This window comes from Lonchura striata, chromosome 7 (genome assembly GCF_050655825.1).
Source record: "Lonchura striata isolate lonStrDom1 chromosome 7, ASM5065582v1, whole genome shotgun sequence".
Classification (NCBI taxonomy): Eukaryota; Metazoa; Chordata; class Aves; order Passeriformes; family Estrildidae; genus Lonchura; species Lonchura striata.
Genome location: NC_140709.1, coordinates 6650827 through 6674089, shown reverse-complemented (window position 1 = coordinate 6674089; position 23263 = coordinate 6650827). Strand labels below are relative to the sequence as shown.

General features: G+C 40.6%; 1 protein-coding gene across 20 annotated transcripts in view; it reads left to right on the top strand.

Moving 5' to 3' along the window:
• Nucleotides 1-23263, top strand: part of R3HDM1 (R3H domain containing 1) — a 50146-nt gene that overhangs the window by 24703 nt on the left and 2180 nt on the right. For 10 of the 20 annotated variants that reach the window (XM_021548659.3, XM_085584848.1, XM_085584853.1 and 7 more), the window contains 13 exons: nt 557-814; nt 3319-3473; nt 4826-4927; nt 8126-8374; nt 8724-8844; nt 13487-13641; nt 14196-14344; nt 16437-16540; nt 17132-17299; nt 20252-20412; nt 20621-20771; nt 22033-22112; nt 22899-22983. In XM_021548659.3, coding sequence (XP_021404334.3) covers nt 557-814; nt 3319-3473; nt 4826-4927; nt 8126-8374; nt 8724-8844; nt 13487-13641; nt 14196-14344; nt 16437-16540; nt 17132-17299; nt 20252-20412; nt 20621-20771; nt 22033-22112; nt 22899-22983 — 1938 coding nt within the window. Of the gene's footprint in view, nt 1-556; nt 815-3318; nt 3474-4825; nt 4928-8125; nt 8375-8723; nt 8845-13486; nt 13642-14195; nt 14345-16436; nt 16541-17131; nt 17300-20251; nt 20413-20620; nt 20772-22032; nt 22113-22898; nt 23063-23263 lie in introns of all 20 variants that reach the window. The other 10 variants (XM_021548665.3, XM_085584858.1, XM_085584857.1 and 7 more) reach the window with 7 other exon arrangements.

Here is a 23263-nt window from a genome sequence, read left to right as displayed (position 1 = left end):
TTCAGCTTGCAAATTGTCAAAGGAGGAAACAAACAGTGTTGAGGGTTTCAGTGTAGTGCAAATTGTCCAGCAGGTGAGGCAGAGAAGATCTGACCCCCAGCAGTGGAAAGAAAGTGGTCCTTGTTTGCATGCAGGCAGCGTGTGCGGGGCATGAACCGGGACAGCGGGGCCCTGCAGCTGCATTCCCTGCACAGCTGCAGGAGCTGGAGCTGGGAGTTCACTGCCTCAGTGCATCCACTCCACCATTTTGCAGTAATGACCAATCACTTCCATGAATTCTGGAGGTACAGATATGCATTTTCTGACCAGAAAACCAAGCTAGATATGAAAGCCTTACTTTGCAGTGCAAAGCAGTGCTGAATTGACCCTTGGTTCACACAAGGGACCTTGTAATGGTATTCCAGGGGAGACGGAGGGGGAGTCCATTGACAAGGCTGCTGTGAATAATGTGCTTAATGCTGAGCTTTCAGGGTGAGCACTTAGAAGTGTGTATTTTAAAGTGAGCTTGATGTTACTGTCTCCAGGTAAAACCAATTTCTCATTACTCCTTTCCTAGGTTCAGAGTCTTCTAGTAGTGTAGGGTCCTCCACGGGTTCTCTCTCTCACAGCCAGCAGCCTCTTCCAGTGCCAGCTCTAAGCCAGCCCTCCCCTGGCACGCCTGCCGTGTATCCAACTGTCAGCTCTAGTAACTCTCTTTCCTTTGACGGTGGCATGAGCGGGCAAGTGGCACCTGCTGCTAGCAGTAGCTTCTTTCTGCTTCCCTTGGAAGCAGCGGGCATCCCGCCTGGCAGTGTGCTGGTCAACCCTCAAACAGGTTGGTACATGCTTGGGGGGGTCTCTGTTACACTGGGGAACTTGGAAAAAAATGCATGAGTATTTGCATAAGACTTCATGTCATTATTGTCCTCTGTCCTTTATTTTTCTCTTTATTTTTTTTTAATGTGGTTGTGTTCATTCAATGCACTTAATTTAACAAGGAAGCATGACTGGAGGATCAAAGGAATGAGTAAACTCACATGATTTTCTCTAGAATAGTTTTAACTTACATGTAAAATTTTAATGAGTGTCTTGCAAAAAAATACAAAAATCATATGATTTACTATCCAGAACACAGAATAACTTAATTGTTTCATCTTTTTTCAGGAGAGGAAAACATCCTTTCCAGTGCTTCTATAACACAGTTTCAGTGAGGGGAGAGAGCCTGAGAAAGGATTTATACTGACTTGAAAGAATTTATCGTCCTTCTTTTTTTTTTTTTGATGCAACATACTCACATCTTTATGCTCAAGACTGAGTTAATACAAGTGAAAGAAGCGCAGAATGAAATGCTATTTCTAAATAGCACTTCTCCTTCTCACTTTAAAAGAGGATTAAATCAGTGTTGGTGTAATTGGCCAATACTGGTATTTTTTAGGAAGTAGTAGGAAATTCTTACTTCATGATGTATAGATGCAAGGAGAGCTGTAATAACTGGTCTGGATTAAATAACGAGTTAGCATTCTCTCGGCAAACTTTTAAGTAAAAATTAGGAAATCCTGAAAATACTCATTTACCTTTAATGTAAAAGATCATAATTTTAGGAAATTATATTTTTTAATTTTAGTATAATGTTTTCATTGTAGAAAAGAAAATACTTCAGGATATATTTACCATCATTCTGTAGACGGACTTACGTTTGAATATAACTGGACATGATGTTTGAAGCAAAATGTTTCTCATTGGGGTTGTTAAATATAGTAAATAATTTCTTTAACTAGAAGATATAACATTGAAATAAATAATTTCCTCTTTTTCCTTAATATGAATCAATTGCTAAAAATTTGGTTACAAATGAGTTGCTGTAGGACTTAATTTTTATAGATAGCCATTGGATTTGGAGAAGAATGTATTTGTCATAGAGCTAAGTTCATTAGTAGTCTTCCATAATTATGTTAATGTCTAATGAGCTTCTAGTAGAAGATGAAGAACCCTTTGAGAATAAGGAACATTTAGGTGCAGATAAACTTCGATTTCCAATGTACTCGAATCATCGTATTCTGTAATTGCTCCTCTGGCTTTACTGTTCCAGTGCCAGCCAGAACAGAGATTGGTTCCTCAGAGTTTCTGACAGAGGAGTCTGTGCCTTGGTAATTAGGAAAAGACTGCTCTTAGCCAGCCACGACAAGAAATAAGTGAGGCTCTGGTGATTAGCAGGAAGTAGTACAAGGAAATAAGAAAATCTGAGTCCCTGTTGATGTGAATATTCCCAATTTTTGAGTGTTGAAGAGAAATCTACTATGCTCAGTTGAGTATCACCTGATGAGCTGCAGTCCAGCTGCTGTAGCTTATGTTCATGCTCCCTCTGCCATGAATTCCTCAGTCCTTTCTTCAGTAACTGTTCCACTCTTTATGTTGGGCATGTTGCATTTAAGTATGATGGCACCAAGAAGTCTGGAGGAGCATTAGTCTGTTTTGACAGGGTGCAAAGACTTTAGGCTCAGTTTAAATCTTTCTGGAAATGATAAGAACATCTTTAAACCAGAGGAGAGAAAAATTTACATCAATGTTGGGCCCTTCAAGCATCACAATAAGCCAATGCAGGACACGTGTCAGTAACCAGGTAGGCACAGGTCCTTGCCAGCCAGGCTGTTGTTCCTTTGATTTGTTTTGGTTTTTTCCAATCCAGGCACAAAAAGGAATGACGGGGGTTTTATTTAATGCAGTTTATTTTTCAATTATCTTTCATTGGCCCATTGTTATAATATGTAATTTATTAAATAGGAGAATAATTAGAATAATTATTTTGAAAGCTAAAAGCCAATTAATCTAAGAATAGGGGAAGAGAGTCCTTTATCAGTAATCTCATTATCAGGCATGGAATACCAGGGCAGCTATTGCTTTATATAGTTTTCAAAAAATATTTGTCTTTAAGTTCTCCTGTGTTCTGAGTGGTTTTCAAACTGATTAAAGGAGGTAAATTTTTAAAAGATCCTTAAAACAGTATTTTAGTAGTTTTCCTTTATTACTCCTGTCATATTCAATCTGTTTGGTTAAAAATTGAGTTTCAAGATGAGTGGCATATAAGAAATTTTTATGGGTGTTCACTGCGTGAAGACTGGGGTATCTTTGTTTAGCTTCAATGCTTTGGGTTTTAGCTGCATGTAGTCATTGTTGTTATAGCTGTGGGCATTTGGCATGAATCTGTCATATAAACCAGTATGACTTCCCTTATTTTTCAATGTTATTACTGTATCCATTTTGCCTGCTGTAAGCATGTTTGTGTGCTTTCTCCCAGCCGAGGTGGTGCAGCTGGCTGTGTTTGTTGTGTTCCCTGGGCAGGTCAGCCGTTCCTCAATCCCGATGGCACTCCGGTTGTGTACAACCCTCCCCTGCCTCAGCAGCCTGTTAGGAGCCAAGTGCCTGGAGCTGCACCTCAGCCAGCCCTGCCCAGCCCCAGCCAGCACCAGCCTGGAGCAAGCCCCGTCCTCTCACAGGTGCACTTGTCAAACACGTGCTCAGCTCTGGGAACGGGGCGGGGGTTATTTATTCTTCTGCAGTGGATGTGAGAACAGGCACACAAATAAGCATAACTGGGCTTTTTCCCTCCCAGTCCTCAAAACTATCAGCTCTGCTCATACCTGAGCATGGTAGGCAGCCTTTTCTTAACATTACTGAGGAATTTTAGTATGAAAATGTTTTGTAGCCAAGAACAAGAGATTCTGCCTTCATCCCTGATTGCATTGTGGAGTTACCCAGGCATTAAAAGCAATATAGCTGGCAGCTGAGAAGAGCATTAATCCAACTGAAACCTTGGACTGCTTGAGGGTTGTTTCTCAGCCACATGAATTCCTGGGCTGTACAGCACAAGCAGGAGTCATGGCACAGTAGGAGTAGCTCAGAACTGGTCAGCATGAACATCTCACGAGAGATGAGCATATTCTGCTCACAAAACAACACACATAAGTACAGAATGTATTTTATCCTTGTCTTGTACAAGAGTTTAGTAAAATAGGCCAGATTGAAGACTGCCCCAGCCCTAGAAGGAGAAGAAAAGCAAAATGCATGGGCAGAAGGGAGGGTTCTCCCTTCCTGCAGCAGCTGTTTCAGGCACCAAGGTACTGGCTGTAGTCTCCTGTGGTATTTTCAGATGGTTAAATTTTATCAAAAAGTTATTTATAGAACTTCATCTAAACCTTTTACCTTTGTTTGTTTGTTTTCCCTGTTTAAACCTGTTCAGATAGCTGGGTATGTCACATTAGAGCTGGCCTGTTTTGAAAAAGGTCTCATTTGTACTCTTTCTAGTTCACAGAAGTGTGTATGTAATATTTGCTATTTTCCTCACAAATTCTGTATTAGTTCTCTGATTACCTTCTCAATGCATGCTGGAATTAAACCTGCCTGAAATATTATGAGCAATGATAACTATCTAGAGAAATTATTTTAGTACTGTTGAATAAATGAAGGTAGTTTGTTTGAATCCATGGTTAGTAGTAAATTCATTCTTTAAAGCCTTTAGATGCTTTAAAAGAGCTTGTGTTTAAAATGCGTGTGGAGCTTTTAGTCTCTCTGAAGGAAACAGTAAATGTTAAATAGAAGCAATTTACCAACATAGCTAATATAGTGTATAACAAATAAAGCAATGGATGTCTTTTGGGAGACTGAGATACTCAGAGTTACTTCTGTTTTCACTCTATGTAGTCTGAGGCTTAAGAAAAAAGAATTCTGTTTCTGAGATTGGAGCGAGTTGCTCTTCTGGAGCACAGTTGCTTTTCTCTGTTACAAAAGACTTGTTTTCACTTCTCTTACTCTGGTGTTAACCTTGTTCATAACCCTGTTATTTCTGCAGCCTCTGCGGGCTCTGCAGCCTTCCTCCCAGCCTGTCCAGTACTCTGCAGTGTCGTACCCACCCCCGCTCCTGCCAGCCTCCTCTGCACAGCAATACTCTGTGGTATTACACCTTCTCTTCTCTGCTCCTTGCACAGGCTCCTCTCTGGGGCTGCTGGTCTTTGCTGGCTGTTTGGGTGCTGTGTGACAGCAGGGTAGTGACTGGCTCTCAGTGACACAGCACCCGAGTGCCCGAGATGGGAGCATTTCATGTTCAGCAGAAATACCTGCAATTAAGGTTGTATCTATATATCTCTATATTTTGAGATGCATTATTTTCCTTTCCCTTTGTAAAGAAACTTTTTCAGTGCTGTTTCACTAGCCAGTCAGTACCTTTTTGTGTCTCTGGATTAACCTCTTTCCATTGCTTCTTATTGTTTCCTTGTCTGTTCACTCTTCAGCTGAACTTTAATACATTCTGAGGGATCAGCTGCTCTGATTTTTTCTTGTCGACTTTTTGTGGCTTCTTTGGTAGAACTTTCAACACTCCCACTTCTCTAGTATCCATTTTTTAATAAGTAAAAACTGGAAATAAGTATCTTAGTCTATCAAAAACCAGGAATAAAGAAGAAAAGTCACACAAAGTGAAACTGAAACTCCGTAAAGGAGAGTTGTTATCCAAGGGAGAATCGGAACTAGATTAAAGTGAACTAGGGAGATAAGAACAGGTCAAAATCTGCTCTGATACTTTCCTGAGTGCATGTTTGTGTTGAGTTTATGTGGCAAGGTTTTGGAGCAGGGAGCTGCAGGGATGGCTTCTGGGAGAACAGAATGAGTTGCCTCATTGGACAGAGCCCATTTCAGATAGCTCCAGGGCTGACCCTGCACAGCCCAAGCTGAGTCAGTCATTCACACTGGTGTCACCTCTGAGTGTGCTTGGAAAGGGTGTGAAGGAGAGGAGGGAGAAACAACTCCACAAATAATTGAGGCCAGAGGGAGGAAAGCAAGGAGGTGCTCCAGGTGCTGGAGCAAAGCCTGCAGCCTGGGGAGGAGTCTCTGGTGAAGCAGATTCTCCCCTTGAAGCCCGTGAAGGACCATGGTGGAGCAGATAGCCACCCTGCAGCCCTTGGAGCTTCCCATGGGTGCTCTGAAGGAAGCTGAAGCCTTCAGAGGCAGGTTTTCTGGTAGGACCCAAACTAGGGCACTCCCTTCCTAAGGACTTCAGCCTTTGGGAAGAACCCACATTGAAGAGGTTTGTGAAGGATTGTATCCGGTGGGTGGGACCCAGTGCTGCAGCAGAAGAGTGAGGAGAAAGCAGCAGTAGATACATGAGTGGGAACCAATCACAAGCCCCATTCTCCATCCCTTGTGATACTTGGAGGAGGAGGTAGAAGATTTGGGAGTGAAGTTGAGTCTGGGAAGAAGCAGTGGGGTTGAGGGAAGCTGGTTTTAGTTTTGGTTTTATTTCTACTCTCCTACTTTGCTATTAATTGACATCAATAACTTAATCTTCCTGTGGTGGTCATTGATAAATGATTTTCCTGTCCTTTTCTTGACCCATAAGCCTTTCATCATATTTTCTCCCCCTGTATTGCTAAGGATGAGAGGAAGGATGGAGTGACTTGGGGGCACTTAGGAGCCAGCCAAGGTTAACTCATCACAGTGTTGTACAGCAGCTAATTTTCAATATTAATCAGAAATGCCTTAAAATAAATAGGGTTTTAGCTGAATTCAATAGGGATGTTGCTTCTGAAGTTAATTGAGAGTTTGAACAGATGCGAAAGCAGAGAAGGAAACTCCTTGTTTATAGTAATTTCAGAGCATTTCACATTCAGGAAGTGGGTTCCAAGACTAAGTGCCCTGGCAGTTTCAGAAATTTATTCCTGCTGATGGTAATTTATGTAACATAATGAAAAGGATTGATGGTCTTGGATTGTATTCCAAGTGTAACACCTCTGTAGTTGGCACCAGGAGAGTGCTTTCTCCATTTATTGGGAATGCCATGTTCCAGGGCTGAATCCTGCTTGTACCATACCTGTCACTGCAGGACAAAGTGACCAGGTCAAACTTTACTTACACTGGTAGTGTAACAAATCAGTGTGGTATGGTTTGGGTTTATTCTTCAGACATATTTAGAGCCAAGATAAACTCATACGCAGTATCTCCTCTTCAAACTAAGGATTTGGAAAAGCAGAATGTAAAATCCAATGTAGAAAAGCATTATAGTTGCATTTAATAGGCATCATTAAGGAATGAAATGCCAGTCAGATTACTATGTAATGAAAATAAGGCTTTTTAAGATGTACTAAATACATATGTAAGGTGTGTTAAATTAGATTTTAGGTGCAAATTCATATTTCCGACAGCAATTAATAATATATTTAGCTTGTAAATGAAAAAATACCATAGTATCATAAAATGTGAATGTAGCTAATCAGTAAAAGATGGGGCTTATACTTACTTTTTCTTGATTAATTCCTGTCTTCAGAATTATTTAAGACCAAGTGGTCTTGAAATAGTTTTAATGCTCCTGCATGTTTGGAGAGTCTGCTTTCAAAGTATGAACCAAATCTTCCTGTTTAGCAAAAAACAAGCAATACTAGTTAGTGATCACTTCTAATTTTCAGGATGTTGCTAATTTGATGCTGAATTGCTTGCTAAGAAAAGGAGCTTGGGGTTACAGTGGAAGTTTCAGATTCCACAGGACTGCTGCAGTGCAGAGTGCAATCAGTGGCATCCTTTCAGATGTTAATAAAACACAGATAAAGAGTAGCCACTGGAACACATTTCTCCCTATTGTTACTTGATTTCAGATTAAAAGATAATTTATCTTTGCATGTAGGATAATAACTAAATTAGAGGAATGTACTTTTTAACTCAGAACTTCATTGTGTCAAACTCTCAAAAACAAAAATTTACTTCAGAATCCTAATGTATCCTGCTATTTTAACTGGGGTTGGTTAGATGTTTTCATTCAAGTTTTGGAGTCCAATCAGGAGATGTTAGTGACACAAATTCTGAACTTTCTTTTTGACAAATTAATTCTCACAATAAGTAGATAAAGGCAGATATAATCCAGAAGGCAAAATATTTCAGTGAAAAGAGTGAAGTCTGAACCTGGATGTTCTCTCCTGCTGTCAGCCCTGAAAATAATTTGCTAATGTTCCATCTTCTTTGCTGTCGTTCTTTGGCTGCTGTTGCTACTGCCCGGTAATGTGAGACGTGCTGTCTGACACTTCCCGAAGTATTTGGCCGTTTCATTTCTTTTTCCTTGAACGTGCATTTGCAAATGTAGTTTTTCCTGTTTTCCCCACGCCTGCAGCAAGACAACCTGGGATCGCAGTTCAGCTACCTGAGCCTGGCGCGGCAGCCGCCGGCCGAAGGCGCCGAGCCGGGCCCGGCGCTGTTCCAGCCCGGCGTGGTGCTGCAGCCGCCGCAGCCGCCGGGCTACATCCTGAGCGCCGCGCCCGCCGCAGCGCAGCCCCCGGCGCAGCCCTACTCGGGCCCCGGGCACGCCGTGGGCCAGCCCGTGCTCCCGCAGCAGGGATACGTGCAGCAGCCCGTGCCACAGGTACCGCGGCTCCTGCGAAAGCTGGGGGGAAACGACCCTGCTCTCCTGCTGCTCCTGCAGTCTGGGGCTCCCTGGGGAACTGCCGCTGTTCTGGGCTTGGGGTCTGTTCTGGGGATGTGTTTTGTAATTAATGACTTCAGTTTACTTGAGGAAAGTCAGCTTTCAACAAGGAAAGTAGAGAAATTGGCTGTTAAAGAGGGAATTTATGTAATATAAGGGATTTTTGAATCACTGAATTATTTAACGTTTGCTGCACCTTTTAATAAATTATCCTTCTTTGTTTTATGGATTTTTTTTGCCTTCTCAAAAGCTGCATGCAGGCAGTGACCCTGTGAGTGTTCCTTTGCAGATGCCACCGTGTTACTGTACCCCCAGCCAGTACCCGCACTCCAGCCAGCAGTACCGCCCTGTTTCTGTCCATTACAGCACGCAGCAGAGCCAGGCCCTGCCCCAGCCTGGCCAGCAGACAGGTTTGTTCAACTCTTCCAGCATTTCTTTAGAGCACTTTGGGTGGTTTTGCTCCTGCTTTTTCATTTTAAACTTACTTTGCTGTAAAATTTCAAATAAAGTAGAGGATCAAATGAAAAATACAAAGTGTAACTAACCTAAGGTGGAAATATTTGAGGCACTTGGGCATGAAACTTGGGGTTCAAGCCATTCCTTTGAATGGCTTATGCTGTAAATTTAATTACAGAGGTTTTAAAAGTAGAAGTTAATAGTTTTAAAAATTTGTAACTTAGTAGCTAATTACCTGATTAACTTGGCAAGTAAGATAAATTAGTACCTTTAAATGATGTAACATTAAAGAGATGTACCTTAACTGAAAGTTCTAAGCTAAAGATCCTAATCTTGGATGCTGTGGCATGAAAAGAGAGTGCTGTGCAGAAGATATTGGTGATACTGCTTTACTCTGTCTTTCTGTCCTATGATCAAAGGTGTCAGGGTATTGGATGGAATACATAATGTGGTTACCTATTTGAGCAAAGACTTTTCAGCTGAGTTATCCTTCTGTGAATGTTAGCAAGCTTCATTTCCATCTCCTTCCTTCTTGTCTTTTTTTCCCTTACAGATTTTAACTGTAGGCTACCATTATTCTCACAATCTACTTCTAAATACTGTTATGACTTCTTCTGTAAGATTTGTATTCCTGAAACAAATTTACTTCTCAGTAATATGGTCAAAACTTTCAGAAATGACTTGTGATGTTTGGAGGCAGAGATCCTTAAAGACCCAGGCTTTTATACCAGCTCTTAGTTGAATATGTAATATCCTTCTGAGTTACCTTCAGGAGGATCTTTTTAATTCCTTCCCCTGCCCCCTCTACATGTTGCTCTACAGAAACAGGATGGAAGATCAACTTTCACAAATATTAATTGGATTTATTTATGTCCTATGAAGCAGCATGTAAAGAGGCATGGCTCCTCTTCTGCGCTTCTTCCAGGAAGTGCTCCAATAGTAGCAACAATTGATGGAGTTATTCAGGGTTCAGTTCACAAAGATTTTTTTCAAAGGAGACCAAATTACTTGGTTTTGCAACTTCTGTTATCCACTGGTGTTAGAGATGTGTTACCCAACTGTATTTCACAACCTGCTTTCCTTCCTCAGCATTTTTAATACCTAGACTTCTTAACAGCAAAAAGTCTGAGGCTCAAGGGGGATTACTTCCCACTGTGGGGACACCCTGTGTGAGTAGCACACAAACTCCCCAAATCAGAGAGCTCAGTGTACATTTGTACCAAACAAACCAGTCTGAATTGGAAAGCATGGGGTGATAAGATGCAAAGGGATGAACTGATTTCTGTTAGGTAAGTTCCTTTCTTGTATGTTTTTAGCTCTTTATATTTTAACTGAATTTCACTGCCTGTGGGTGAAAAGTGTCAGCAGATAAAGTCCCTCTCTGTCCTGGAAGAAATAAAATAAGCAAGCTGTGCAGACAGCTGCTCTACTGCTTTGATTGTGTGCCCTGTACCTGCACTCTGACATCAAGGGATCATGTTTGGGTAGTATGGGGATGGTCCAGCCAATAATTCTATTCAGTGTTGGGTTATGGGATGTTTACCAGCACTAATGGGAGAAAGAAGGCTCTTACCAGAAACTGCATAATTAGTGTTTAAATGAAAATCTCTAAACTGCTCTCCAGCTATTGCTGGTTCTCATTTAATGCTTTATAGGCGAATTTGAATCAGCATTTTAGAAACTGATGGTTCCATGTCTTGTTATGTGTTCTGGAAATACTTCACCAAGATGGTATATTTGAAAATGCTCTCCCTTGTAATTTATTTTAAACCATTGATATTTGTATTAATTTGACACAAAGCTACACCTGAAGTGGTTGATGCTTATTAGCAGTGTGTGGTTTTGAGCCAAAGGCACCACGTTACTTGGCTCATACAGCAAAGTGGCTGGGCAAAAATGAGAGTTACAAATCTGGCATTACATAAAAGCCATGGAGGTTGTTCATCTCAGGAAGTGGTTACTAACTATAAAATAACTTTGCAAACACAAATTCAGATAAAAGATGGCAGCTTCTGAGATCATGGCAACTGCAGCCACTTCTGGTCTAATGCTGAGGAGTGGCCTGACTTCCTTGCTGAGCTGTTGGATTCGGGGCCGTAACACTGTCTGAGAGGTTTACATTTCTCACAGTGAACCGGTCTCTTTTTCAGCTGCTTCCTGGCTTCCTTTTTAAAGGGGTTTCAGGTGAAATATTTTGGGATGTTCCCTTTTAATAAAAATGCTTTTGTTGTCCAAATGATGTTGGGAGAAGAAAACTCTCCTTAAGAAAAGAAGCATTTCCAATTGCCATGTTAATGTGAGCCCAGTTACCATGAGGCCTAACTACAGGTTGTTTATAAATCTAGTCTAAACTCCAGTTCCTGTAGGAACATCAGCAGTTCAACTGGCTTCTGCTTCACAAGCCAGGGATAAAACTACTCCAGTTACAGTAACTGTAGCTGTAATAGTCATAACCAAGCTCATCAACTCCCAGCTCGTTAACCGAGTGCTTGTACTTGCTTTTCTGTTCTTCAATAAACACTGTTTCTTACCCCTAATGCATTATTCAAAAAATGTATTTCTATATTCTGTGAGTTAACTCTTCTTATATTAACTGTGACTTCTCTTGAATTATGTAAATATTAAGAGACCTGCTCCTATTTTTACCTCCAGTTTCAGAGTATTTCTGTGTAATGGGACAATCTGCTGTGGCAGGTGTGGGGTTTGTGCTGAGTGCTGCATTTCTGTCAGCCCACTCTGTGCAGAGGTGAAGCTGCAGCTAAAAATAGAGCATTCTTTGGAACGCTCTGGGGAACCTCCGTGGCAGCCAATTTGTATTGTTCCAGTCTGCTCTGCTTGCAGAATTGATTGTATCTGTCTCTGCAAGTGCCAGGAAAGGCTGCAGAACTGCTCACGGGTCCATTGCAATTTCTGGGACACGAGGGGTTCAGACTGCGGGTGCACTGTCACAGCACAACTTCCCATTCTGCTGCTTTTTAGGGGCCATAGATCATTTTATAGTAAAGTATGTTAAAGCATTTTGTATATTACAGATATGAAGGGCATTTTGTACACAGTTCAAACTTAAGTTTTTAAAAATTCTAAGTACTAATCCTACTTTTCAAGCATGTATTGTTCTGAAGTTTTGTCTAGTCCTCTGAAAATATTTATAGTGTTGTGTGTTTCTAATGAATAGCTGTCTTGGTTTTAACAAACAGAATCTTCTTCCCTTTAATTTTCTGAAGCAATATTTGATAATATTAACAGTCTTCTTTTAGTGTTCATTGTTGTAATTTCTATAGAGAGCCTGCTGAGGCTGTTGGTGCACAATGTTCATTGTACTGTGTGGACAAAATCAATGAACATCGGAGGGTGCTGCTCACAGAAAGGTGTTTTATGATAACTGGATTACTTTCAGAATAGACTGAGCCTTTTTTAGCACAGTTTAAAGAAAACCCAAGGGAGTTTTTGCAGCTAAATTTGCTCTATTATAGTTCCTTGCCAAGGTAGGGAGCATGTCAAGGTCAGTGGGCTGTGAATGTGTCCAACTCAAGCACAGACTCTTCTTGCCGTCAGTGCATCTTGACAAGCCCAGTTTTGTTATTCTGGAGGGATAACTGGCTTTGTCTCAGAAACACTGACTGTGTTGGGGTTTTGCTGATGTGGTAAGTAGTGCATACCTGTATGATGGAACATGAGAGAAAAAGAACTTGTGTTCTGCATGCCTTTGGGTCATGGTAGCCGCTACCTGCAAAATGCTTTTTAAAAAAAGAGGAAAGGAGGAGTTTAGGTTGGACTTTTATAAATGCATAAACTTCCTGTTTGGCACTTAATGCTTGGGGTGATTTGGTTTGGGCTTTTGGGGCAGGGTGGGGAGGGGTTTTTTAGGTAATTTTTGAAAGATAGGAGGGGATACTAGTTTAAGCAATAATAAATTGTTTTAGAGACACTATAGAAGGGTGAATATGAAAAATCTTAGTGTCCCTAAGATAACTTTGAATATAAAATATCTTACGCTGTGTACTAATACGGCTTGAACTTGGAAGAGTTTTCTCAGTACCCAGTTGGTTTTAGCATTACAGATTTCAGAAGAAATTGCCCCTATGGAAAGGATTTGCACACAGGCCTTATGCAAATTTTCCTGAAGTCTGATTTACTTTCGAATTGCAGTCAAGATGCTCTGACCCCTGGGGCACCTGAGGTCCAAGCTGAATTTTGCATATGTAGAATTTTCAAACCGGAGTTCCTGGAATGGCCTTGTTCACAGTACCAGACAATGAATTGGGTTTGACCCTGTCTAGCATGCTCTGTTCAAGTGCTTCCAGCTTTCACCTGTCAAATCAAGGTGTTAATGCATGTGAGCCAGTGTAAATGAATAGTGCACGCATGTGGGAAGCAGCATTGCAAACAGTATGGATAATATTTCATGCTGAATCCAAATTAGTAAATCTATTAATTTTAATGTTGGCTTCTTTTTATATGCATGATAAATTCACCTGTTGTGAAGCTGCCAGATTAAACAAGCCGTTGGAAAATGCTACATGTGTATTTTTGAATAGGTAACTATGTTTAAATGTGTTCATTATTTCGAAGTAAGATTTAAATGTATAATTTCAGGTTACCAGATTTTGCCCAACCAGCAGCAAAACTACCAGGGTTTAGTTGGAGTTCAGCAGTCTCAAAATCAAAACCTAGTCAGTGGCCAACACAACAACATTGGGAATCAAATTCAAGGTGTGATTGTTCCATATCCCTCAGTGCCATCTTACCAGGTGGGTAATGTATTCATAACTTTCCAATGACTCTTCTGTGGGTTTGAGTGTTGGGGTTTTCTTTAAATCCTTTGCTTTATGTTAGAAATGGTAGAAAGCTGCAAGCAGATGCCAGAGGTGACTTTGGGGACAGAAGCTAAAGATACAAACCCACAACTGAAGTAAGAAGAAATAAGAGCTTGTCACAAGTGCACAAGTTGTAGTGCTGTTGAAAGACAAGTGCTGCGTCAGTTGCAGTTCAGAGGGTGGGGAAGAAAAGCTTGGAAGGTTTCCTTCCCACCATCCCATTTTCTGTTGTAGAGAAAATATCTTGTTAATTCATGGAATTCATTGGAGCCAACATTTCTATTTGGGAGGAAGAAGATTTAAAGATTTTTTTTTTAATATGGTGTTGTTATTTTAGTTACTGTTACCACCATTGTTCTGGATTTAGAGAACTCCAGGTGATCTTTCAGTTTCTGGGGTTATTTTAAAATTCTTATATCAACTGGATGATGGTCAAGAGGCAGAAACATTGTCTGCAGGAGAAAATCTTACTGCGTGGCCCATTGCAGGTTTCGGTGCCTCAAGGTTCCCAAGCAGTGCCCCAGCAGACATATCAGCAGCCTGTTATAATTCCCAGTCAGTCCAGCCAAGGACTGCCCACCACAGGAATGCCAGTCTACTACAGTGTCATTCCATCAGGTCAGCAGAACAATCTAAGGTAAGTTGAACTGATACTTGATTTCTCAGCAGCTGGGCTTAGTGGCTTTGTAAGAACTGACCGGATCTGCTTTTAGTACTGCAGATAATAAAACTATTATTTTAAAAGCAGACTTACAGGCATTCTATTTATTTTTTGCTCTTACACAATTAAGTGAAACAAGCAGTACTGCTTTAACTGTGACATACTTGTTGGACTGGAAAACATTGTCTTCAGAGCACTTTCAGCAATACTTCACTGTAATTCCACCTCTTAAATTTTCTGCATTCCATTTCTTACCCATGAGACACCAGTGTGTTCAGCAGTTCAGTTCTTCTGCAGTAATATTTAAGATGACTATCCATATTCACTGATTTTGACAAAGATACTACATTAATAATGTGTGGAGGAAAAAGAACTTGAATCCCAGAAAAAGACTGACTTCTTTTTTGGAAATTTGCATAGAAAAGGTTTAGCTTGCTTTGTATTGTAGATGAGGCCTGCTGGCACCAAGCTGGATGTGAAACAAGTATAGAAACTTGGCTTTTGTTTGATAAATAACTTTTTTTTAACCTACCTTGGTAGCAGCGAGTTGGTCTGCATGTACAGGCCTCCCTGATTATACATCTGTGTCCCCAAAGCAGTCTATTTGAGAACAGATAGGCAAGTACCTGGGAGAATTCATTTGGATTCTTACAAATTCTTCTTTCTCGAGTTTTTTGAACTTACAAATGTGCAGCATTTTTATACCTGGGAGCTTTTAAACAAGCAGCAACAGTTTGAAGCTTGTCCATCCTTTTGAGAGTGCAGATCTCAGTAGTGTTTGTGTTATCGCTGCATGGTCTCATCTACTTAAATCTGGATTCTTGTTCTTTGTATCTGAAGGTTTTTTAATCTTTTTCTGTTTTGTATCTGAGATTCAGTGAAGTCGCAGGTAGGCATAATTCCAGACTTTTATTGAATTAAGTTTGGTTGCTTGATCTTTTGTGTAAATTAGAATGTCCCTCTCATTTATTAGGAATTCAGAGCAAACTAGCAGCCAATGACAGCATTTGCTTTCATCAGAATAGTCAATGCTGCAGCACTTGAACAAGGAAAGCTGAGTGCTGTTCTGCAGGAGCTGAGTGTCAAGCCTTCAGGTCACTGCTGAAAACTAGAATCAGTAGGCAGATCAGAAGATGTGTGAAAGCACCTGTGTTAGTTTTCACTTGGTTTTGTCTGCTTTAATGGAGGGGAATCTTTAAATTAAAATTATATAAGTGACCTATGGGACAAAGGATGGAACAAACTTTTGACAACATAGGTAAAAATAGTAGGTCCAAGAGGATTAAACCTAGTTTTTTTTTTCCCTCAATTTGAAGGAATTGTTTTATTCTAAGAATGGTTACCTATTAGGATTCTTTAGGCACTGTTCTGATTATGGTCCACCAACCTGATGTTCTGCCTGAGTATTAGTGGTAAATTAGTATCTAATTGTGTCTGTTACCTGGTTTTCCCCTGATTCCCCTGAAAAACTACCTGGCATAAATAAACTTTGGAAGTTATCCTTTTCCTGTGTTTTGCAAACAGGATTCTGAATGGCTGTTTATCCCCTGGAGTCCTGTTCCACCTCCCTCCCCCTCTGGGAAAGTGTCTCCTCTCTGGGCTGTGTCGGTGGGCGCTGGGGCAGAGCTGCTTTGCTGTGCTGCCCCAGCTGCCCAGGGCCAGCCCCAGCTGAGGGACTGCATCCCATATTCTTGTGGCAGGGGCTGTGGGATCTTGTAACCCAGACCTAGTTCTGCTTCAGTGAGCAAGACAAGAAGTTGTCTTTTTATTGTTATTATTCAGCCTGTCTTTATGCTGATATAGAGCTGTGGACACAAAAATAGAATATTAAAATAGGTGAATTAATACAGTTTCTCAGTGTAGGTAGGGCACGTGTTTTTGCTAAGGAAGAGGTGGGAAGCTTCAGTCTTCTGAAGAATGAATGAATTCGGGGCAGGTGGGACTATTGGTGATTTAAAATTAACAAAAGCTCAGTGATTTGCAGTACATGTACACAGCAAATGCAGAAGTCGTGATTAAATAAGTGGCATAAATGCCTGTTAGTCATGTTCCTTTTTTATTATTGCAGTTCATCTGTGGGATATTTGCAGCCTCCTGGATCAGAGCAGATACAGTTCCCTAGAACATCATCGCCATGCAACTCACAGCAGCTTCAAGGACAGCAGTGTGCAGGTTGGGAGAACAAAGTTTTTATTGATAAGCTTAAAAAATGTCTAGCTATTATGCAGGGTGATTGGATATGCTATTAAGGCTTTGATTTAGAATTAACTGTTGTATTCTGTTTCTTCTTTTGTTCATTTTTGAATTTATTTTCCAGTTTTAACCCTGAGGCAGATTAATTTGAAATCTCAAATTTTTTATCTTTGAAATATCTCAAGTTACTTTCTTAAAACCCAATACCATACATCTTAATACCTTGCACGTCTATGGGTGAGTTAAGGCAGACATGGGAGCCATACACTGGCAGCAGAATCACTTCCATCCTTTTCTGAACAGCCAGATGGGTCTGAAAACTTTGAGATTTGGGTTTCTCTCTGACAGAAGGAGTGAGGTACATTTTGGAAGCAGCATATTTGGCTCTTCTGCTCAAGAACCATTTTAGATTTCAGTTAACAGAGTAGGAGCAGTGATTTTCTTACAAGGTCTTGAAATCTGAGCATTGTGGGGTAGCTTTTCGACCTGCTGGAAAGCTGAAAGTACTTCAAAGCTGTGTGGGGTGTTTTATTTTTATGGCGGCCTTATTTATTTCTTTTACTTTCATAGTTTATAGCAACCATTCAAGTCAGAAGCCATCACCTCCTACATTATTGCCACCTTCATCCAAGTCAAAGCCACAGCAGGCTGCTTCCATTGTGCACTACAGCATAGTGTCTCCACCCTCATCGTGTAAAAGTTCACCCACTGGTCTTTCCATCATGCAGCCAAAAAAAGGTATATTTTATTGGGATTTTCATCTAAGCCATTCTGTCTAGAACATGCTGTAAATTTTCAGACTGGTTTCATGGCTAACTGCTAGAACAACTGCAGCTTGAGTGCCATCTCTGTTTTATTTTTTTTTAATTCTTCATCTGTGTTGCTCTTATTGTATCTTTTAAAATGATAAATTGGATTTAAGTGAAACAGTGGCTCATGGGGACAGCCTGGAGGCGACCCTCAGCAGGTAAATGTTACTCAGCAGAAACATTTAAGTCAGGTTCAGAAGATTTTGATGTACAGAATACTTGGGTAATTTTTAGAAAGTGTGTAAACAGAAACCTCCATGTGTTTGAAAGCAGTGCTGATGTAGATCTTGCCAATCCATGAAACCTTTATAAAAGTCAATATCCAAACACTTAAAACTCTGAAGGTCCAACCATAAAATTGATGATGGACTGGTCAGGAAAATAAGAGCACTAGGGTTAGCCACCAGACAAGAGATTACAGGACAGTCCTGTGACCACAGTGGCATGGTCTTTATTTACTGTAGGGTATTTGATCCATTAGAGGCTTGCTTGGTAAAAAAGGGATAATCTCAAATTCTGCTCTCTCAGTATTTTGCAAGCAAGCACTAGATTAAACAACCCTAGATCAATGACCTAGATTCTGCTACAGATGTGGTGTTTCTTACAAACATTTATCTTTAAAGTGTTTTTTGAACCTGTTTATTAGTAAATAGATAACATGCAGTTAAGTGGTAAGATAGCTGGATTAGCAGTTCATGGGCAGGTTTGGTTTGGTTTCCATTTTGTTTCAAGTTTGTTTGGCTTTAATTCTGGAGGACTGTAATTTCAGAATGGCTAAAAGGAGCCTTGCACTAGTTTGTTTTTCTGCCCTCCTATCTATGCTGGAAGTGCTGGTTTTGTGCAGTTTTGATGGCCTGGTTCAGACCTGTAAACTGGGGGTTAAGGAAGTTTCAGGAAGGAGAAAGCCCTCTATGGGGAGCAGATTCTGGGGAATAAATCAAAACTTGTTCTTTTCAGCAGGTGAAAGCATTGAGATGCTGAGTGAAGGCCTCTGAGGCAGGGCCAATGAGCAGGTCCACAGACAAGCAGCAGAGCTGTGTTACAGGGGACCACACTAAAGCTGGGGAGGCTTTGAAGGATTTCTGGGTTTCCTTTTTCATGGGATTTGACAGGTCATAAAGTGTCTGCAAACTGACTTATGCACTGTATGACATTTCATTGTGTCAGGATACTTGGTTAGGAAAAGAATTCCCTTTATTTTCATTTCTTGAAATGCTGGGGAATTAGAAGCAAAAGAAAACCCACAATTTTCTGAACGTATAAAGTTTTCTTTTGCAGTTTAAATTGCATTTTAGATTGACACTCTTTAGAGATGATGCTGTAGGTGTTTCTGAAAGATAAACATGGTTTTGTTGGGTGTTCCATTCTCAAAGAATAGGTAAGTCAGGAGTATGTTAGAGTGTTGCAGAGTGAAATACTGAATATAAACCAGTAAGCTGTAAGTTATTATAATTTATAAAATATTTATATGTATTCATATAGTATTAAAATGAAACCCATTTTTGTGTGCTAGACATAGTTTGTATTTAGGTATTTGGTATATCTCAGGTTTACATATAGGCACTACATAGGGACTAGATAAGTTTATGGCTTTACCAGTGGAAAATTGTTGTATATTATTCTGATTATGCAGTGGTCATAAACAGAGTTATGTTTTATTCTGTTATGCAATAAAACAGAAATATTCACAGTGTAGCTCCTGCAGGGGACTCCTTAATTTATATCCTCTGCTAAAGTTGGCCAGATACCTGATGCTTAGATTGCAATCTGTAAGTCCTGGGTAAAACTTTTTGCCATTAGAAAGAAAGTATAGCTGTGAAGACATTGTTAATTTAGTTACCCATGTAATAAATAATTCCAAATACAATTTACAAAAGCTGTTGTAGTTTTAATGTTATGCATTCCTTATTCTACATTGTTTGGTTTGATTTTTGAAGAAGTCTCTTTTTATGGAGCCCAGGGGTAGTGAAAACAACAGCCCATTATAAAATACACCAGATGAATGCATTTTATAATCTGTATCTTGATGCTATGACATGGCAGTAGTTTGAGAAGACTGCAGAATCCTGATTTCTGGATGATTAAATGATGTTTAAACTGTGTGTTTTAATCGTGGTTTCTGAAAAATGTTGTAGAAAGTGGGTAGAGCAGAGAAGGAAATTGCAAACAACCATTTACAAAGAAAAAGGGCATTATATAAATTACTTGGGGCAGAGGGGGGAGATGGTTTGTCTCTTGGGCAGCCTCTCCTTACAGCTCCTGGTGTGAAACCTTGTGCAGCAGTGCTGGATGTTGAGGTGTTCTCCCCTGACTCTGGACTTTCTGCGGCTACCACAGGACCCAAGTGGGACAGGGTGTGGGGATCAGTTTGCAGTATCTGCTCGAAAAGTATTCCAAAGAGAACTTGTGAGGGTAAGCTTGCCTAGGCTAAAGGTTCGTCCCAGGTCTTCCTGCTATATGCCATCCTATCAGACAAAACATTTTGAGTCTGCATTGCTGTACTTCATGTAAAACTAGGAAACTTCTATTTTTCAATGAAGCATATTTTCACTTAATTTCATATTCTCCAACACAGTGCTCTGACAGAAACTGCAGTGAATGTTGAATACTGTCAACTACTAATAAATAGAGTGATTCCTTCCAAAAATATTCTCAGCAGTGAGTTTCAGTGGCTCCACGATCTCGCTTTCTGGGAAGCCCTCTCTAAGTGAGCTGTTGCAGGTGTAGCTGGTAGTGGAAGTGTAATAGTACAGAAGAAACTGCCCCGGTTTTCCAGAATCAGCAGCCTGTTTAGCAGAAGGCGTCCCGCGCGCTCCTCGCCCTGTCCGCGGTGCCTGCCGGCGCGGGCCGCGCTGACCGCGCCTGTGCTCCTGTGTTGCAGTCGCGGCGCCCGCCGGCGGGGTGCTGATGATGCCGCTCAACGTGCCCGGCGCCGCGCCGCGCAACCCGGCACCGCCGCAGAGGAAAGCCGGCAAGTACTACTGTGAGCACCCCCGCGGGCACAAGGCCTCGGAACTCAGCACTTTAGACGGTGCTGCACAGGTAGGAGTGCTGGCTTGCTTCTCCAGAATGACTTAAAATGTGCTTCAATTCTGTCTTTTTTAAAAAGCTCTTTTGGGGGAATAAAAATCTTTCTCTGATTAGACTTAATAGAGCTATTTTAACTTCATTGAAATCTTTAAAGGCTGTGGGTGCTGTTCAGCTTGTTCAAGTAGTACTTTCTGAAACACTATGATGTTGTTTATTCCAGCTGCAGCATAGTCCTCAACTGGGCAGCCCTGCCACCTCACCGGCCCAATCACCAGCACCAGCCCAGCTGTCAAACATGAAGAACATCCGTCCCACACTGACACCTCTTTCTATTGTGTCCCAGTTTTCTAGACCTTTTGTCCCTGGACAAGGTATATTTTTAGTTAACTAAAATGTGTGTGTGGTTTCTATTTGAATATTTTAAAATACCAAGTTATATGAGGATTGTCTGATGAGTTGTGCCTCACTTTAGTAGTATTGCTGTTGAAGCAGAATCATCAAAATTATTCATTCAAAAATAATTTAAAATTTCATGGTATCACTCTGCACTGGTACTGGCCCCCATATCTTCAAAGGCTTTTCATCTCCTCATAATGTGCTTCTCTAGCACACTGGCCTTCTCATATTGTGACATTTCCCATTTCAGCATTGAAAATATTAATAAAATGTTTGCTAGAATTTAGCTTCAAGTCTTAACCATAAATCATTAGTTGATAATGCACTGAACTGCATCACTGCCTAAGCATGTATTATTCTTCATTCCTCTGTAGAACAACAAGCATGATGGGATGGAGCCTCTAGCCAGGACTGTACCTCAGTTAGTATTTCAGATAGGACCCACCCAAGGACACATAAAACTCCTTGTAGAAGAATTTCAATCTTCTGCTGCCATATCAACAGAAAAACAGAAAATAGGGAGTTTTCACTGAGTTGGGATAGTTGATAATACAATGATATAAACCCCTTTTGTCAGCGAGCAAAAGTATCCTGGTAAAATTCTCAAATTCAAAATTAACAAGTCCATTTTACAGAAAGATTTATTTTAAAGCAAAACCTACAGGAAAATCTGTATGTCTCATTTATAAAGAGAACCTTATTTTCTTGTCTTTGTCTTATTTGTTGCATAATCTTTGTCATTGCTTTGTATTCTGATGGTGTAAAAATTCCAGGTGGGCTGTTTGAAGCACGTATCTTAGCTCTCTTAATCTGCTGTGATTACTGAAATCTTCTAGTGCATTGTCTTTGTGCATCCTTGCAACAAATAGGAATCTAAAGATGGACCTGGCTCTAATCAGGGCTATAACCATGAAATGACTAAATTAGCATGCTGAGAGGAGCTTTAGCCTTATTAAGCTCATTTTGAAAAGAAAAGACTTATCTAAGACTGCAGTGAATAAAAACTTTTGAGTGTAATCCCTAAATAGCAGAAAGTTTGAACCTTTTCACCTTGGGATCAGGATGTGGCTGACACTGATGGAGTCAGGGCAGCTCTGAGTTTGCCAGCTCAGCCAGACACTCAGCTTTGTGCACAGCAGTTCTGCTGTCTCTTCTGTGTAACATATTCAGTGTGAGAGGGACTTGGAGGAAGATTTCCTGTAACAGAAAAACCTTCTAATTACCTTTCTCTTTAAGGAGATGCCAGATACCCATTGCTTGGCCAGCCCCTGCAATACAATCCATCTTTGTTACGTGGACAAGTAACAAGCCAACAGGTATTAAAAGAGAGCAATCTCATGAAACAATGAAAAAAAAACCAATTCAGGACTACCATTACAACCACCTAGAATAGGGGAATGTGTTATTGCACTTGGAGAGTAATTGAGTGGAAGGTGCTTGCTTTGCAATAAGTTTTATTCCATGTCAATACTCCCCATTGTTCTTGTTTGTTGTATTAAACAGTGAGAATGTTTATCTGAACTTTGATTTTTAGGCACAGTGTAGACAATGGATTTAATTTTAAGCAATTCACTAGCTAATTAAAAAATCTAAAGGGTTTAGACCCTTTGCTAAAACTATTTTCTTTTATTCAAGTAACCAGTTCTAAAAAAATACATGTGGGAGTTTTCAAACAAAGAGTGGGTTTGTTCCTTTTAAGAAAAACAAACCCAAAATATTTGTGTTAGCAAAGTTGAAAAGTCTTTCCCTCTATTTAATTTTTGGGACACACAAACCCCCTGCCTCTACCATGCTCAGTTCCACCCAATGCCAGCTAGAGGATGTGATGGCTGGGGCAGGGGGATGTTTTTCCAAGATGATTTAAAGTTATTTTTTTCCCCCATCATTGCCTCCCTTTCTTCTGTAGTGAAAGATTGAATGTGGCTGACTGTAGGATTGTCAAACTCAGTAATTAAAATTGGATGTGAAAATCTTCTCTGTCCCATGGTAGTGCAGGTTATTTTCCAGCCATTGCTCTGCACTGCTTTTCACTGAGCTGACTAGAAATTTTAAGGTACTGGTGGATTGTCATTGAAGTCCTCCCTTTATGTCAATCTTTCCAGTGTCAGCCTGGAAACAGACATGGAAACAGGGGAAAGAAACCAGCAAAGAAGGCTGCTTCAGCAGATCTTGGTGCAGGAGAACCAGGTATAGAATTGCTGACTGACACAGTCCTCCAGAAAAATGAATTATGGTGATGGGCTGGGAATGTGCAAGAAAAGCACAGGTGAGAAGGGCCAGAGCAAAGAAATTGGACAGAAATGGACATGGCAAACATAGGAAACATAAGGATGGAGAGGAAGACATGGAGAGAGGGGAAGAGGGAAGTTAAATGGGAAAAGTGGAGTTTGGAAGGCTGGAGAAAAGACCAGAGAAGTTTAGGATTGGAGAGTACTAAAAGAAAGAGCAAGTGTGTCAGTTTACTGGG